Raw genomic sequence first — 17,397 nt, forward strand, 5'->3', positions numbered from 1 at the left:
TTGTATCAGTTAAATGTGAAAACTCATCTTTTGGTACAGTAGTACTGCTAGTAAGAACAAACATCACCAAGTGCTAGGCATGTGCTTTGCATGTAATACCTATAGCTACTTTTGAAATAAACTCGTTTATCCCTATTCATCAGAGGTGACAGCCGTGGAATGGTTAAGTAACTTTCACAAGCTCACAGAACTACAATATGTCATCTAAATGCTTCCAATTTTAATCTTAAGGTACAATTGATTATAAGAGGAGGGGCTAAATGATGAAAAAATGCTTATCTTGAATCCAAGTAATATGGTCTAGAGGCATAGGATTCAAACATAGTCTGACTCTAGAGTCTGTGCTACACGATCTCTTGTAGTAACGTTCAAGCCTTTTGTGTTTTACTCTCTTAGCAGTGGAAGACAGGAAGCTGTTTATTGGTATGATTTCCAAGAAGTGCACTGAAAATGACATCCGAGTCATGTTCTCTTCATTTGGACAGATTGAAGAATGCCGGATATTACGGGGACCTGATGGCCTGAGCCGAGGTGGGTACATTTTTGGCTTTTAAAGATATTTAAATTTGGAGTCTCTTTTAGTTGGACCAGTGGAAACCAGTGTTCCCTAGCCAACATGGCCTTGTCATGATGGAGAGGTTGGGCTTGGTGTTGTAAATCTAGGTCCCATCATGGCTCCTCCTACCAGTTGATTCCTTTAGAATCGTCCCAACCCCCTAAGGAGTCTACATTCTACACTTCAGTTTCATGTGTTAAAATTTTCTCTCTTTGTGCTTGGAGAGGTCCTTAATGCCAAAATGGAACACTTTCTTCTCAAGAGGAACTAGAGGACTGTGATTCCTCCTTTATCCCCTTATCATGTTACTTACTTTCCTATTGTGCTTCCCTGTTTTTTCATGAAAGCACTTAGCACTGTTACGATGTATCTGTCTCCTCCACTAGATCGTAAACCCCCTGAAGGCAGGAACCATAACTGTATTGCTAGCATAGTACTTGGCACATAGTAGGTGCTCAGTAAATGTCTATCAGGTAATTAATAAGCAAATGAATGAATGAGTTATTGACACTTCTCTTACCAGGTTGTGCATTTGTGACTTTTACAACAAGAGCCATGGCACAGACGGCTATCAAGGCAATGCACCAAGCACAGACCATGGAGGTAGGGAGCAGATGAATGAAAGGGGAAGTTCCTTAGCCTGAGAGTACTAGGACAAGTTGGCCATCAAAGCTCTGCAGCATGTACAGCATCCGATTGCCCTAAAGGTTAAGCAGGCTAAACATCTTAAAGTTAAAAAAATGATGCTCTCTTGAAGTTAACATATTAGAAGTAGCCCTTTTAAATTTGTCTTTTGCCACTTGTGTCTATCAGGAAGAGAGTCATTTTGGCAGTGAATGAAATTAGAATGCATCCTGTGTGTCACTACAAAGGATTTTTTCTTTCACCCAGAAGGAGGAATTTGACCCTTTGGCTTTGGTGTTTTCATAGGGTTGCTCATCTCCCATGGTGGTAAAATTTGCTGATACGCAGAAGGACAAAGAACAGAAGAGAATGGCCCAGCAGCTCCAGCAGCAGATGCAGCAAATCAGCGCAGCATCTGTGTGGGGAAACCTTGCTGGTCTAAATACTCTTGGACCCCAGTATTTAGCAGTGAGTCTTTGTGGTTTGCTTTCTGCAGACTGTGCAAGCTCCCAGCTGTTTCTTCTTGTGCTGTCCCTAGCTAATAGACACAATGGCATTTACGACTTTAACGTGTCGGGGTTTTTTTTGTAAAACTTCAGGCAATGCAATATTCTTTAAGTTACGTTAGTGTATCTGTCTCACCATCTCTCTTTCTCTTTTCTCTCTCATCACACATCTTGGGTTATATCTTGAGACTTCCACTACTATTAAAGTGAAATCCTGATTTCCTGATACAAAGATTTAGAAAGATCTCATATGTCCCTGTCCCTTTAGTTTTTTTAAAAGAAAATCTTGAGGGAATCTTAATACCTCAATACCAAATACCTTTCTCCATTTCTTTTTCCCAGATGCAGAAGGCTTCTTTAAAATCCTAGTTGAGTCTTCCCTGAAGAGTATGATAAATGTTTCTTCCCACCCGCTGAGAGGTCAGGATATTGATACAGACATTATTAAATGAGTATTACAGGTGTATATTTGAGTTTACTACATTGTAAATAGATCCTTTAATTTGATCTCTCTTTTGTTGAGTTTGAGTCATGTAGTCCAAAGGCTCCAGTTTGTTATTTAGATTTACTAGATCTACAATATATATTATAGGGGATCACCACTGCTTTAACCCTTGAAAGAATAGCAGACGGTACAAGACACTTAAAACTGTCTCATCTGTGAAGCTATCACCGAAGGAAAATCAGTGCTGAAACCATTAGATTTGTATGGATAGTCCCAGAAATACACACATAAGAATAAGTATAGTCCTTCACTCCTCATCCTTTAAAACATTGTTCTATATAGAAACAGAAGAAAGGCAATGATTTCTGTCCTTCGGTACTGAGTTTTGGCTAATTTGACACCAAATATGGCCTTCATATTTCTAAAACGTTAGAAGAAATCCCAGTTTTCCAGCTAGTATTTCTCCGAAGTAAAAAAATGTAGATGGGGGGCGCCTGGGTGGCTCAGTTGGTTAAGTGTCTGCCTTCGGCTCAGGTCATGATCCTGGAGTCCCAGGATCGAGTCCCGCATACGGCTCCCTGCTCAGCGGGGAGTCTGCTTCTCCCTCTGACCCTCCTCCCTCTCATGCTCTCTCTCATTCTCTCTCTCTCAGATAAATAAATCTTAAAGATCATCACATATCATTTAAAAAAAAAATGTAGATGGTTGATATATCTCAACAGATTAAAACGTTTCTTAGTGCTAGAACATTGCTTATATAGTTCAGAAAATTCAGGAAGATTTTATTTTGGTCTTTTGCCAAAATGATAATATGTTGAAAATGATCTCCATGATAAACATTTGCTTTTCTTAGTTTTGAAGCTCTTTTTAGGGAAGACTCCCCTTTTTATTGCCATTGACATATCCAGCAGTGCATGATGGTATTTGTTGAGACCTGAAAGTCTCTTTGTTTTAGTTAGACATGATCCCTGCCCTCAGAGCTGTTCTCATTTAGGGAGGAAATGAAGGTGCCAAGTACAGTATGCACAGTCCACCAGTTGGAATTGAGCACATTGCCCGAGGTATTTCAGACAAAAATAAAGACGTGGGTGTATAAATGGTATATTATCATTAATTGTGAGGTTCTTTCTGGAATAGGTGGACTTGAACCTGATCTCTTTTGGACTAGAGCAATGGTTCTTAATCTTTGTGGGGTGTGGACCCCTCTGAGAGGCTGATAAAAATTATGTGCATGCACATTTTTTCATTCTGTATCGGAGGTTTGTGGACCTCCTGAAACCTATGTGGACTAAAGAGGTTCATGATGACAGGGGAACCAGGTCAGGTGTTTATGGGAATGAGCAGCAGGTTGAATAAAGGATACAGAAACAGGAATATCAGTTGTCCATAAGGAAAAGTGATTGGCTTTGAATGGAGCAAAGGTTTTTAGCAGGTTTATTAGACACAGATTATTATATGCTAAGATAGTGAATAAGGTCACAAAGATCCATAAGCTCATGGACAGGCCCTCTTGTTTTGTTAAGGAACAACCATTGAAAGGGAATACACACTGAACTGATCTATCAGTCTGTCAATCATTTGGTCATCTGCAACAGTAGAGACCGATTTGGGGGGGGAGGAGATAAATGGGGCTGGATGGGTGTGTGGAGAGTGTGGGAAGACTGATTAGTCATGGGTCTATTGTGACCAGCAAAGAAGGACTCCAAGAAAGAAAGACTCTGAAATGGTTAGATTTGATATTTAAAATAGTTGTGTGAAGTAGAAATTGAAAATTTAGACGGAAACAATCTACAAAATAAGATGTGTGGCCCGAACTAAGGAGAACTTGGGAGAGAGGAACTAGAAGTGGCGGTCATCCATGTGTGGATGCTCATTGCAGTGGATTGCATAGCTGCTTGGGTTAAGCTTAGTTCTCTGCTCTCCTCCTGTCCTCTGCTGTGCTGCCCTCTATTGCCCAGGGACTTGAGCCTGGCTCAGTACTCAGTGAACATAACTGTCTCCTGGGGCAGGGCTTTAGCCGTGTCGTATTGTCCTGTGCTGTCATAAGCCTCATGTTTCTGTTGTGTTGGCTTGGGTTCTTGTCTTCAACTCTCTTCTCTCTGGGGGCCTCTGCACTCTCGCTTTGCTGTGCTGTAGAGTTATCCCAGATGCAGAACCAGCCCTCACTCTCACTCTTGTTCTGTTTTTTGGTGTAATGTCTAGCTTTATTTGCAGCTCCTTCAGCAGACTGCCTCCTCTGGGAACCTCAGCACCCTGAGCGGCCTCCACCCGATGGGAGGTAAGTGTTTCACTGCTGTGGAGGAGCGGCAGCAACCAGGCCACGAGGCTCAGCCAACAGCAGTCTGAGAGTTTTGCACCGTTTGTACAGAAAACAGATGTTTTCCCACCTGTTTCATAAACCCAACGTGAGATGAACATCCCAGGACTCAACTGCCTTGTCTCTGGAAGGTGGCTCTTTTAGTTGCTATACAAGATCGCTCTGGGGTTGTCTGATGCTCTCCACCCCTTTAACTGTTGAGGAGGAAGATGGAGAAGAGCTCTTTGCACAAGTAGACTATCTGAAGACATTTTGATAAGGAAAAAATTGCAGGAACTCTTTATTTCCCCAATAAAGTGATTTTTTCCAGTGACTCTTTGAAGCCTAAGACAGCATTCATGCAAATGTCTTACCAGAAACTGCTAGAATCTAGGTAGTTAGTTTACCTCTGTGTCTTACACATGTTATTTCTTAGGTGAATTACCTTTTGTTGCTGTTAATGTGCACGGAAAACTTAATTGACAAATACCTAAGTTATGACAAAAGATGGGGCTCCACAGACAAACTTGAAGGTGGGGCTGTCAGACAAGTTAGTGGAGTTGGGGAGCGAAGCATTTCCAGTGCCCCCTGCCGCTATCCCTTCTGCCATGGATTAAATGCCCGTGCTCAGCAGGTGCATTTGAGAAAGGGGTAGTCTTAAGTGAACTGCATTTTGCTATATGAGAAACTTTGATAGGGGTTCACTTTGGCTCAAGGACTTGGAGTTTGCTATGTTTTTGGAAATTTGCTAGATTGTAAATCTGTGTTGTAGTTCAGTTTTATTCTCACTAACTCTCCCCCCAACCACCACCACCCATCTGCTTTTCCATCATCTAATGAGTGGTTTGCAGCACACTGTCAGTGCAGTTCAGATTTCTTGCTCCTTTTAACTGTTGCTTGGAGGTTTTTTCCCTTGGTGTTTTTCTCTCCTCCTTCTAATGAGTAATCTGCTATTCAAGTGGTGGTTTTTCTTTAGTCTTTCTCCTATTCCTTTTCTCATGTGCATCCTCCTCTGTCATTATCCCCCTTGGTCACCTGGATCCTGCTGCGTTTTCTGCCTGTCCACCTCCATTGGAAAGAGCAAATCCCCTATAAAGTACGAGTGAGGGGCTCGGATGCAGTTCCATTCTGTGCCACAAGTTTTGTCATTTGTTGTTCTCTTGGACACCTGGCTTTGTGGTGGACCACAGACCTTACCCTGTCTTGGTTTCCTCATTGCCAGTCCCTTTTATGAATATTCACTTGGGGTGGCATGCTATTGGATTGGATATCTTCTCTTGAGGCAGTGATGTCAGGTTTCTTAATGGGTGATAGCTGAATCTTTTTTAGAGCCTTGTAGTGTTGCTTGTAAGGCTTACCTAGAATAGTTCCTCTTTGGAACCAGCCTTCACCAGTGTGTGCTGTCATTGATGGAACGGATACAAGGAACCTTTATGTGCTGGCTGATCTCTTGCTTTGGATGTTGCAGGGTTAAATGCAATGCAGTTACAGAATTTGGCCGCTCTTGCCGCTGCAGCTAGTGCAGCTCAGAACACACCAAGTGGTACCAATGCTCTCACTACATCCAGCAGTCCCCTCAGCGTACTCACCAGTTCAGGTAAGTGTGTTATTGGAACCAACGTGCCCTTGTGTGCCTTGGGCAGAATCCCCAGAGAGGGGTCTGTCATTCTAGAGAGTAGTTAACATCTATTTCCAAAGGGGTCAGACTATGAACAGTTAATTTTCAAATGTCACCTTCTGACTTAAGAGAAATCTCATAATTTTTAGTTTGTTATAACTGTCATTTGACTTTATGTCCTGCAGCAACAGTAATCGGAATCTGAAAACCTTTTTACTAAGAGAATACTTGAGTAGTATCAGTCTTGTGCTTTGGTTCCTGTTGACATGCGAAGCAAGGGTTGGCTTGACTTTAACATCTGGGTTTCTGATCACAGGGTCCTCACCGAGCTCCAGCAGCAGCAGCTCTGTCAACCCCATCGCCTCCCTGGGAGCCCTGCAGACATTAGCTGGAGCGACAGCGGGTCTCAATGTCAGCTCTTTGGCAGGTGAGGGACGGCCCCTGGATATCATCAGGCCATTCGTTGTGCAGGTAGCACATTTTAAACAACCGTGGTAGGTCACCATTAGAATGAACAGGGTGGCCTGGTAAAGTTAGAAATAATCATGGGATTTCAAGTTAGACCTGAGTTAAATCCCACCTCTGCCCCTTAACTAGCTGTAACATAATACCACCTAAGGTCATTTTCTCATCTGCGAAGTGGGAAAAGAACACTTTGAGGGTTGTTAAGTAAATGAGAACATAGGTAAAGTGCTGAGCACATGGCTTAGTACAGTGTCAGGCATGTAGAATGTGTTTAAATATTAGCTGCTATTTTGATGATAGGGTTTACCCACATCTTGTCCTAGACCACACATACCCCTTTTAGCACCCAAACCTGAGATGCTTATTTTACCACGTTCCAACTCTGTGTGAGAAAGTGACAGAAAAGTCAGAAGATGGAGCAGGTCATGTGTAAGTGATATCACTTCCTGCACAGGTTGGAAAAAGGTAATGGGGAGAGCCACAGGTGGGTGTGGCATTTTTAATGTTCCCATGAGCGATAAGGCCTGGTGAGTGTCCTGAGATCTGACCAGTCAGATGGGTGGTCCTTCTCAGGGAGAAGCTGAGAGAGAGCAAAAAGGGAGAACTCTGGAGTTTGTTTTTGGTGCCACTCGAGTCTTTCCAATATGTTAATCCCGGTCTTCCCCACCACCAAGGGATGGCTGCTTTAAATGGTGGCCTAGGGAGCAGTGGCCTTTCCAATGGCACCGGGAGCACCATGGAGGCCCTCACACAGGCCTACTCGGGAATCCAGCAATATGCTGCTGCAGCGCTCCCCACTCTGTACAACCAGAACCTGTTGACACAGCAGAGTATTGGTGCTGCTGGAAGCCAGAAGGAAGGTGAGTAGAGAAGGGAGGCTGCAGTTAGGGACTGGGAGGACGGGGGATCACTCTACCTGCAGCAGAGGTGAGGCAGGGCAAAGGCCCAAGAGGACCAGTCAGGCGGTCAGACCCATGCTTTTCTTTGCACTGTCCAAGGTAGACTGATAAGCTCTGTAAACTGTACTCTGCTTTTGGAATGTTCTCTGGATGTGGCTCAGATCAGAACCTCTGTTTACCCTCCTGTGATCAGGCTGCAGGTTTTATTTTTTTATTTTATTTTTTAAAGATTTTATTTATTTGACAGACAGAGAGGGAGCACAAGCAGGGGGAGGGGAAGTGGGAGAGGGAGAAGCAGGCTTCCCGCTGAGCAGGGAGCCCGATGCGGGGCTCAATCCCAGGACCCCGGGACCATGACCTGAGCCGAAGGCAGATGCTTAACGACTGAGCCACGCAGGCACTCCCAGGCTGCAGGGTTTAGATGAAGAAGCATACTGACCTTACTGTTTGACAGCATTTCGCAGTCTTTTGTTGTTGTTGTTAAGAAGTCGTCTTTGTGGATTACAGATTTGTCAGAGGATGTTTTCTGTCTGGGTGTCCCTTTTAAGCTCTGTTATTTGGCATTTTCCTCATTTTTTGATCTCCATTTTTCCTAATTGAGGACACACTGAAGAGGATGGGACAGAAAGAGTTATGGCCCATGTGTTGGTGAATTGGGAAGTGTGTGCTTTGACATAAGTAATATTAAATGCAGGAGAGACTTTCTAGGCAGAAAGAGGCCTGACAGTGGTTTGCATGAATACAGAGTCCTGCTGACACCTCAGTGCTCGTAGTTGACTGGATTTCTGTGGCCAGAAGCTGGCAAGGTTTAAGCACTAATGTGGGGGAAAGACACGTATCCTCTCTTGCCACAGCAGCAAGGACTCCTGGTATTGTGCATCCTCACCTGCTCTGTTCTGTTCCCTAGGATGTGGTAGTAGGGGAACTGAAAGAACTGTGGAGACAGACAGTAAAGCAGGAAAGGCATGAGGTGTTCCACATGATGCTCTGAGGACTGATGAATGGGAATGAGGGATGGAGGGCTGGAGAGTGGCAGAGGCACAGCATTTTGTGTAGAATGGTCAGAGGTCTCTAATTTCACATCTAAGCAGAGCCCAGAGGAAGTAAGGAAGCAAGCCATGCCTAAATCTAGAGGAAGAAGAGTAATGGGAGCAGAGGAGCACCAACTGCAAAGGCCCTGAGGAAGCACTGTTCTGTAATGTGTTTGGTAGCGGCAGGGAGGCCTGGTGGCTGGAGAATGGCTGGACTGCAATTGTAATAAGACTTCTTTGGTTAGAAAGTCATTGAGCATAAGTGGTTGGAAAAAGAAAGCATATTCTATTTTGAGCTCAGTGTTAGTCATAGGCACTTTTTATTTATTTATTTTTAAGATTTATTTATTTGACAGAGAGAGACACAGCGAGAGAGGGAACACAAGCAGGGGGAGTGGGAGAGGGAGAAGCAGGCTTCCCGCGGAGCAGGGAGCCCGATGCGGGACTCGATCCCAGGACCCTGGGATCATGACCTGAGCCGAAGGCAGACGCTTAACGACTGAGCCATCCAGGCACCCCTGTAGGCACTTTTTAAAACGTAATTTCTTTTTATTGAGGTGCACTTTACATATGGTAAAATTCACCCTTTTGGGAATATATAGCTCTGTGAGCTTTAATGAATGCATATAGTCATGGAACCACATTCACAGATGAAGAATGTTTCCATCACCCCCAGAAATTCCCTCATGTCTCTTTGCAGTCATTCCCTGTCCCCACCGCCTGCCTTGCAACTGCCAGTCTCTTTGCTGTCCCAGTAGTTTCTAGCACAGTTTTGAAACCTGTTTTGTTTGTAATCTCTTTCTACCTCTTTTTCTGTGTTTCTGTACAAGCCTTAGTCTCCGGTTTTGCGCCACACACAAGTCTGCCTACTTTGTTGTCCTAGCACTCACTCCTCCCGTAAGGTCTAATTCTGATACCCCTCAATGGGAAGGAGTCTGTTCCAGTGATTGCTCTTCGGTTTCCTGTTTTGTATTTGGAGAATCTTTAGTTCTCCAAATGAATCTGTTTGTTGCGATACAGACAGGTTTTGTTTTTTGTTTTTTAAGATTTATTTATTTATTTGAGAGCAGGGGGGCGGGTGGAAAGAGAGGAAGGGCAAAGGGAGGGAATCCTTAAGCAGACTCCCGGAGCAGTGCGGGGCTCGATCCCAGGACCCTGAGATCATGACCCGAGCCAAAATCGAGAGTTGGCTGCCTAACTGACTAAGCCACCCAGGTGCCCCAGGATACAGACAGTTTTAACGCAGGTAGAAATGAGAAACAGTGGTACTAGGGTGGGGGCGGGTGGAGCGGGGGTAAGCTTGACACTGATGCCTTTTCAATCATTGGGTATTTTGAAGGTCCAGAGGGAGCCAACCTGTTCATCTACCACCTGCCCCAGGAGTTTGGAGATCAGGACCTGCTGCAGATGTTTATGCCCTTTGGGAATGTCGTGTCTGCCAAGGTTTTCATAGACAAGCAGACAAACCTGAGCAAGTGTTTTGGTATGTTGGCTTCTCTTCTGGTGTTGGGAGAGTTAAGTATCGTTACCACTGAGAATGAGAAGGGGCTGATAGCAGGAAGAACTGGGTTTGAGTTTGGGTTACTGTTTAACTCAACTTTGGGCAGACATCATGACCTCTTGTTGAGCCTCAGTTTTTTCGTTTCTGTAGCAGGGTGGTGGGTTTCTACCCACACTGTTGTTCCAGAGGTTAAAAAATAATAATAATGTATGGAAACAGCTTGGTCAAAAAACTTAAAAGTGCCATGTAGATGTCAAGTGGCACAGTCGGGAACCTAACCTATCTCATGTGATGTAATTCCCGGATTGCTTGTCCCTGCTGAGAAAGTTGGGATATCGGACTGTGCTCACTCATAAGGTATCTTCTGTGTAAGGAGGACCCAGAATCTCCTTGCCTCATCATGCCCCTCCCCCTGTGTTCTGCTTGGACACACAGGTTTTGTAAGTTACGACAATCCTGTTTCGGCTCAAGCTGCCATCCAGTCCATGAACGGCTTTCAGATTGGCATGAAGCGGCTTAAAGTGCAGCTCAAACGTTCGAAGAATGACAGCAAGCCCTACTGAGCGTGCTCCCCTCTGAGACTGGAGTGAGAGGGTCTTCTGGTAAGTGGGGGAGGAGCACCCTTAATGATTCGAAGCCCTAAGGCTGTGTGTTGACAGCCCTGGACCCTGACCCCCGCCACTCTGCAGGCACAGCTTTGCCCTGAAGACTCGGCTACTGCCTTCTGTGGGAGTTTCGCTTCGTACAGAGGACGAGTTTGTGCTTTGGTTTCCAGTGTTTTACTTTGGAGTTTAGGTGCCATATCCTAAGTTTTTTTCTTTATTTAAAGTTTGCTGTGTTTGTAACCAGTGTGTGTTGAGAAGGACCAACATCAAACCGCCCTGGGGGAGGAGGGGGAATGGAGAAACATTAAAAAAAGAAGATGAGAGCTTTCCTCAACCTACCCCAAGAGAGAGGACTGAGTGAAACCAAAAACTGACCCCAGAATCTACCTTAGTGCAAGAGTGGGTGAAATAACTGGCGCCCAAGAGCCTTGGGGGGCGGAGGCAGGGCTGCCTTTGGAGGTGAGGAGAGTTGACCCACACCCAGCGGCCCCGGGAGCTGGAGGCTGGAGCACCTCCCTCACTGCCTGCTGAGTTCTTGCCACCTATTTTGCAAGATTTCTGCTCCAGTTTCCCAAGAAGGGGATGACAGTTCTCTGGGAATAAAGCACCTGTTAAATTAGCCTCACATATGCAAAAAGCAGGGAGACGTCCCCCATTACCAGCTTTTCCAGCCATCCATTGGTGTTGGATTGGCTCTGCCTGGCTGGTGGCTGGCTGTTAGGAAGAAGCAGCCAGTCAGGTCGTTTTTAGTTTATTTCAAGACCACATGGCCCATTTCTAACAGGTTCCTTTAAACAAGGCCTCTAGGGAAGACACTGTCTGGTTTCCTTCTGTGTAGTTGACCACAGCAGAGAGTGTCATTTCCATCCCGAGGCACAGTTTTTTCTTGAGGGTAAATCCAAGAGGGGCTTATAGTATCTAGCTGAAGGGGGCACCTCTCCTGAGCAGAGTAATTGAAAGCCATCGAGTTAGGGGAGGAGGAGCCTGCTTCTTGGTGTACCTGAATCAGAAGGTCTCTTTAAGCCAGAGTGCTGCATTGGTCAGTGGCCAGCACTAACTACTTAAAAAGATGAGAAATCTACGCTTGCCTCCTTGGTTGAGGGGTCCCAGATGTAGTATTCCCCCCGAGGCAGGCCCCTCTTCTAACCACTCCAGCCCCTTCTGCTCTTGGGGACACAGGAGACAACAGGACGTTTACAGCCTCCATATGGATTTAGTGTTCATTTACCTCAGTATTACCATGTTCATTTTTGTCCTCGTGCTTACAGTTAGCTCCCTGCTGCCTCCCACAGGTCTTACTCCAGCCCTTGCCTGTGACCCACACAGCCTCTGGGCCCTGCCTCAGCTCCAAGAAATGCTGTGGGGGTGGAGAGCCAGAAAGGACGTGCTGTTGGGAATGTGCATCTGGGCAGAGGTAGCCCTGTTGGGATCTGACTCTTAGCCAAGGCCAGGGACTGGGTCCCTGGGATCTTCAACCTCACAAACATCAGTCCTGACCCCTAGCAGCAGAGATGAGATTCAAGGGGTTGGTTTGGTATTAAGTCAGATTGGGGTGGGGGGGGCGGCTCTTTCCTTGTCATGCTGTCCGTTTGGGTCACAGACAGGGATTGACCATCTTGCTGTTGTACAGGTAGTTTGGTGGTGTTGGATTATCCCATTGAAGCAGGGACAGCTGTTCCCTTCTCATAGTGATATCTTGGGTTTGTTGTCCTCTAAGAGACGTGAAACATACTTCTTAAGCTGAACCACGTAAACTTGAATTCCGCGCACTGGGAGAAATGTGTCCTGTGTTTCAAGGATAAAACTGTTCCAAAGGCTTCCAGGGTCATGATGGGATTTTTTAAATAAATGCAAAAAATAAAAATAAAAAAGAAAAAAGAAAAAAAGAAAAAAATGCTAGGTTGGGGAGGCGCTGTTCTGAATCCCAACCGGCTGGAACCAAGAATGTCGTTTCTATTTTTATAGAAGTTTTATACAGCTCCTGGGTGGAGAATATTTATTACCTAAATTATATCTCTGGAAAAGGCCAGGATTTTGTAGAATCCAGAATGTGATTGTTGTACACACAGGGTGCTGTGTATGATTGAAACTACTGACTCTCTGTGGCCCGTTTGCAGCCCAGCTAATAATCTGCCAGAGGGGAAGGAGTTAATGCTGTGAATTGGCAGAGGAGAGAGCTGTGCTCCCCAGGGTGCTGCCGGTGCTGCCATAGCTGACCTTCTGTTCCGTCTTCCTCCTTGGCCATCGCGGGGTTTTCCAAAGCCCAGAACTCCACTCCCTTCCTACACTCTCTCCCCTCCCCCTCCTCCCCCATTTCACTATTATTTGTCCTGGGCTCTGGGACCTTATGAAACGCCTTTTCGAATAACATGAAAGGCAAAGATGCAATCAGCCTGCCTTTGCTAGCAGACCCAGAGGTTCCATATCTGCTTGTGGGGTTCTCTTTTCTAAAAGGGGCGTGTACCACAGCAGGGCCCTGGGCTGCCTTAGCGGCCAGCTGGTGAGACCAGGCACTTCTCTCTGCTCTCCTCCCCCTCCCCGGTGAGTGCGCATAGTAGCACTGCCCTTGAGCACAGTTCTCTCCCCAGGCCAAAGATGGTTTGTGAAGAAGCTGCTCCCCTACAAGTCTCATGGTGTGGAAGGGTTCAGCTCGGAGAGTGGAGACTAGCAGTCAAGTCTTAAGCAATCCTTTTCTGTTGTGTGGGGGTTCACCTAACATAAATGTGTTTTCTGCCTATAGTTTTGTTTCTTACTGGGTTTCATCATGAAATTGATTTGCCTTGAATGCAGCCAGACATTGTCTCCTGGGTCCCACATGAGTGGCCAGGGCCTGCGTGGAAGCTAAGAGCTTGGATTTCTGGAAACACAAGGCCATCCCCATAGAACTGAGGGGAAATCCTGGCCCTCTCCCCTAGAGAGTTCCCCCCCACCCCAGCCATTGTCTTCTACTTTCTCCTGTGTTTGAGGAGGAGAGAGGCTGGAGCTCTGTTCCACCAGAGACCTATCTTCTTCTCCCACCACGGACTTGTTTGGGCGCCTCAGGGGAAATCCAAGCCTTAGGTTCCCTTCTGTCTCTGGCACTTGGATGTTTTCTTGGTGTCCTCCATGTCCTTTTTGACTTTTCCCTGTGTCCATTGTTAGCATGTGCAAAAGTTCCTTGTCATTACCCAGCCCCTGCCCCGCCCGCCTCCTCATTTCAGGGCTGTATACAGTGAGTGTTCCTCTTCTCTCTCTCTCTCTGTTTGGATGTATTGCTCTGTGTAACTCAGTGGGTCTCCCTCTTTCTGGTTTGTTTTTTTTTCTAGATTCCTGCCGTTTGTTCATCGTTGTGCCTAAAGCATGTCGATGTGGCGTCAAGTACATCGTCCAAATCCCTGTCTCTTCAGCTTCTCTGATGCTTGAACTCTCACCTTTGACCTTGTGTTGACCTTTGATGCTGACGTGTATTTTTATTATGTTTGTTTCTTTCTTTGTTATTTCTTTTTTCTTTTCCTTTTTTTTTCTTTTGTGCTGCCAAATTGGTTTTGCTAGAACGACTGCTGAAGGGGAAATATTTAAACTTGCATTTGAATATAAAAAAAAATCTATTTTTCTAGAACTTCATAAGATAACCACTTGATTTTGTGATTCCAATTCTTTGTAACTGTCTTCAGAGCAGCCCTACTAGCACATACCGCGTGGTGTTTGTATTTCTGTGAACACACAGCCAGTCCGTTTCTAGGCTTTGTTTCTCTGTGTGCTTAGTTTTAAAGACAACTTTGAAGTAAACAATGAAATAAAAGATGTCACTAAAACCTTTGAGGCTCCTGAGCACATTTTGCTGATAGTTTGTGGGGCTTGAGGAGACTGCATGTGTTCTTTTGTTTTTCTGAGTTCTCAACTGCAGAAAACACCTGAACCCCCTTTCCTTTTTGACCGCAGGCTGCAGTTTTGGGCCCCAGCCAGCCCTTTTTCTTTTTCTTTTGTGGTTCTTCCCTGGAGTGACCCTGCAGGGAGCCTTCAAGTCCCTCTGGCCCCTTCCCCTCAGCCCCACTGTGCCCACCTCCATGCTTGTTCCTACAGTCTCCACAGCAAAATGTGATGCTTTGATTTTTTGTTTTTGTATTGTTTTGTGTTTTTGTTTTGAATTTTTTCCTTTCCTACTAAGATTATGCCCAGAAAAAACAAGTTTTGCATGTTTCCTGCTGTTTCTTCACACCTTCGTATATATATCACCTTCACCTCTCTGTTTTCTATAGTTTGTGCAAAAACTGACCGATTTAAAAGGGTTTCAAAGAAGCTGTTTTAAATTGTTGCGGGGTTGATTATTTTTTTCAAGATTGTATTGTTTTATTTTGAAGTGGCAACTTTCTCCTCTATTGCCCTTAGAGCGTTTGCCTGTGCACTTAGACTGTCACCTCATGTGGCCTCCAGGCCTCAGTGGGGCCAGGGGAGGGGGGAGCCCCCCAGGAGGCTGGCTGCTCTGCTCAGAGATGGGTGGGAAGGGGGCCTGGAGAGGCACAAGGAGCAGAGGGTAGAACCCAGAAGGTGGCTGCGGGGGTGGGGGTAGGGGGCGGGCAAGAGGTTTTTAGCGCATTAGGGGTAGTGAGCGCCCCTCAGCCCCGAAGAAGGAGGGTGCTCTTAATCGCTCGGAGGAGGCCATCTGTGCACTAAGCGGCAGTATACCTGCCTGCGCCTCTCCCTAGGTGACAAGCACAATACTACAGTCTTCACACTGTTTACAGCCCTGGCCACCAACTACCCCACACTGGCTCTTCACCACAGCTCTGCTCTTGCTTAGCTAGTGGGGTCGGGGGGAGGGCAGGGATCTCTTTCTTTCTTTTTTAATTGAGTGAAGAGCCAAATAGCTACTGTCCCTGGGTGCCAGGCAAGCCAGTTCCTTGGTTCCCTGAAGGGAACTTGCTCTCCTCTCTTGTGGCACCATCAAGCCTCAGGGTCTTAGGGACTTTTGAGTAAGAATGTGAATGGTGGAGGGAGAGGCCAGAGGAGACAAGAGGTCACAGGATGGATCTGTGGAGGTAAGAGTTTGCAGAGGGAGGAGTTTGTGATGGATTCCACCCAGACCTAAGCTGCTGGTGGGTGGGAGAGCTGGGAAGTAGGATTATCCAGGGAAGGGTGAAGAGGGGGTAGCCGAGGGTACTGGGGAGGGAGGGGGGTGGGGAAGGTAGAAGCACTGTTAGCATCATCCATGCAGGGGTTGATGAAGGGGAAGGGTTCCTGGCAGAACTTCTGCCCTCGGACCCACAGGTTGCTTAGTATTATGCTGGAGGCCACTCTTACTAGGAAGAGAGGGCGGCCAGATGGAGGCCCAGTGTATGGTAGGTTGCTTAATTTCCTGGAAGGGGTGATTGGGTGGAAAGAGGCCAGGAACCCCAGCCTGAGCGAGACTGCCGTGCACCCCACAGTCTGACTGCACAGAGCCGCCTCTGTTGGCAGAAGGCGCTGAGGCTCCCTTTCCTGTGTATTCAGAATCCGTGTTTGCCAATATATTTTGCTTTCAATTCCAAGAGGAGCTCTGGGAAAACCTGTGGATAAAACCAAATGCCAAACGTTGGATGTTGTTTCCTTTTCCTTTTCTCTCTCTGATTGTTTTAATTGTTCTGTGGTGGTTTTAATGGATTTGAGACCCTGGAGCGGCAGCTGCCTTTCTGATTTCCAGCTGCTTTTTGTGAATAATTTAAAAAGAAAAAAAAAAAAGAAACTTTACATTTTGGAGACAAACCTGTGTGAGTTTTTTATTGGTACAAACGTTGTATTTAACACTAGGGGTTTTGTACAGTTTTTTGCCTTTTCTACTAGAAAACAATGTAAAGTGATTTCACAATGTGAAGAGAAAAAAAATTGCCACTATGACCAAACGCACAGTCTGTTCTGCAGCAACAACGGGATTCAATCAACTCAAAGTCGTGATTCAGCCGTAGAAATGCTTTTCCTTTACCTTGTTTGAGCTTTTCCTTTCTTTCCTGTTTTGATTTGCAAAAGAAAATGTCTTTTTTGTGTGAACTTGTGTTGTACTATGTAGAAAATTATGGATTTTACTTTAATGGTTTAAAAAAAAAAGCAAGAAGAGCCTTTGTTGCTTTTCTGACTTGATCACAGTTTGTGTAGTGGATTAAAAAAGAAAAAATTGTTACAAGTTTGGAGCAAGGGAGTATGTGTTTAAAAGGAATCTCCTTCCTTTTTTGTGTGTTTTTCCTTTTGTCCCAATGGGGAACCTAAATCTGTTTTAATTGCACAGACACACGGACAAAAAGTCATTTTGTATCTGCCAAGTGTGGTACCTTCCTTTGTTTATTTGCTATTAAACTGTTTGAGAAGAACTGATGTTGTCTCCAGAGTTGTTATTGACGGTCGGGGCGGTCAGTAGGGTCCTTGGGGCTGGTGCGGGTTGGTGGCATCCCCGAGGAAGGGGTGGGGATCCTGGTAAGGTTTCAGTTTGGTGTGCCAGTTTCATGAAACTGAACTCACCTTAAGGCTCCTGCAAGAACGTAATTTCTCCCAGAAAACTACCTTCCCCATCATTCTCCATTCTTCTAACAACGTCCCTGCTGACACAAGAGCACCTTCAAACTTTTTTGGCAACCTTCATTTTTGTGCTGCTTCCATTTCTAGCATCGTGGCCGCCACACTGCAGAATTGCCAACTTGTGAGTGCACATCCCTTCTCAGGGCTTTTCATGCTCCACCCGCTTTCCCCCTCATCCTGAGCTCAGAACAAGGTCACAGAAGGGCATTTCTAAGATTGCGTTTACTACTCAAGTAATTGTACATCAGTCTCCAAGTGAAGCCCAACATCTGAGCCGCCTCAGGCATCCGAGAACTGCAGGCTCAACACTGGGCTGGGAGTCTTAG

General features: G+C 45.7%; 1 protein-coding gene across 8 annotated transcripts in view; it reads left to right on the forward strand.

Moving 5' to 3' along the window:
* CELF1 (CUGBP Elav-like family member 1) overlaps positions 1-16,866 on the forward strand; it is a 77,227-nt gene extending 60,361 nt beyond the window's left edge. For 6 of the 8 annotated variants that reach the window (XM_028111131.2, XM_028111129.2, XM_028111130.2 and 3 more), the window contains 9 exons: positions 397-531; positions 1,080-1,159; positions 1,487-1,648; positions 4,334-4,409; positions 5,896-6,024; positions 6,362-6,472; positions 7,185-7,370; positions 9,780-9,923; positions 10,377-16,866. In XM_028111131.2, the coding sequence (XP_027966932.1) occupies positions 397-531; positions 1,080-1,159; positions 1,487-1,648; positions 4,334-4,409; positions 5,896-6,024; positions 6,362-6,472; positions 7,185-7,370; positions 9,780-9,923; positions 10,377-10,504 (1,151 nt within the window). In that variant the 3' untranslated portion in view covers positions 10,505-16,866. The remainder of the gene's footprint in view (positions 1-396; positions 532-1,079; positions 1,160-1,486; positions 1,649-4,333; positions 4,410-5,895; positions 6,025-6,361; positions 6,473-7,184; positions 7,371-9,779; positions 9,924-10,376) is intronic. The other 2 variants (XM_088017924.1, XM_088017925.1) reach the window with 2 other exon arrangements.
* Positions 16,867-17,397: the final 531 nt, after the last annotated feature.

The sequence above is a fragment of the Eumetopias jubatus genome, unplaced genomic scaffold, assembly GCF_037043125.1.
Source record: "Eumetopias jubatus isolate StellerSeaLion01/CBP00866 unplaced genomic scaffold, mEumJub1_p1.0 scaffold_13, whole genome shotgun sequence".
In the NCBI taxonomy this organism is placed as follows: Eukaryota; Metazoa; Chordata; class Mammalia; order Carnivora; family Otariidae; genus Eumetopias; species Eumetopias jubatus.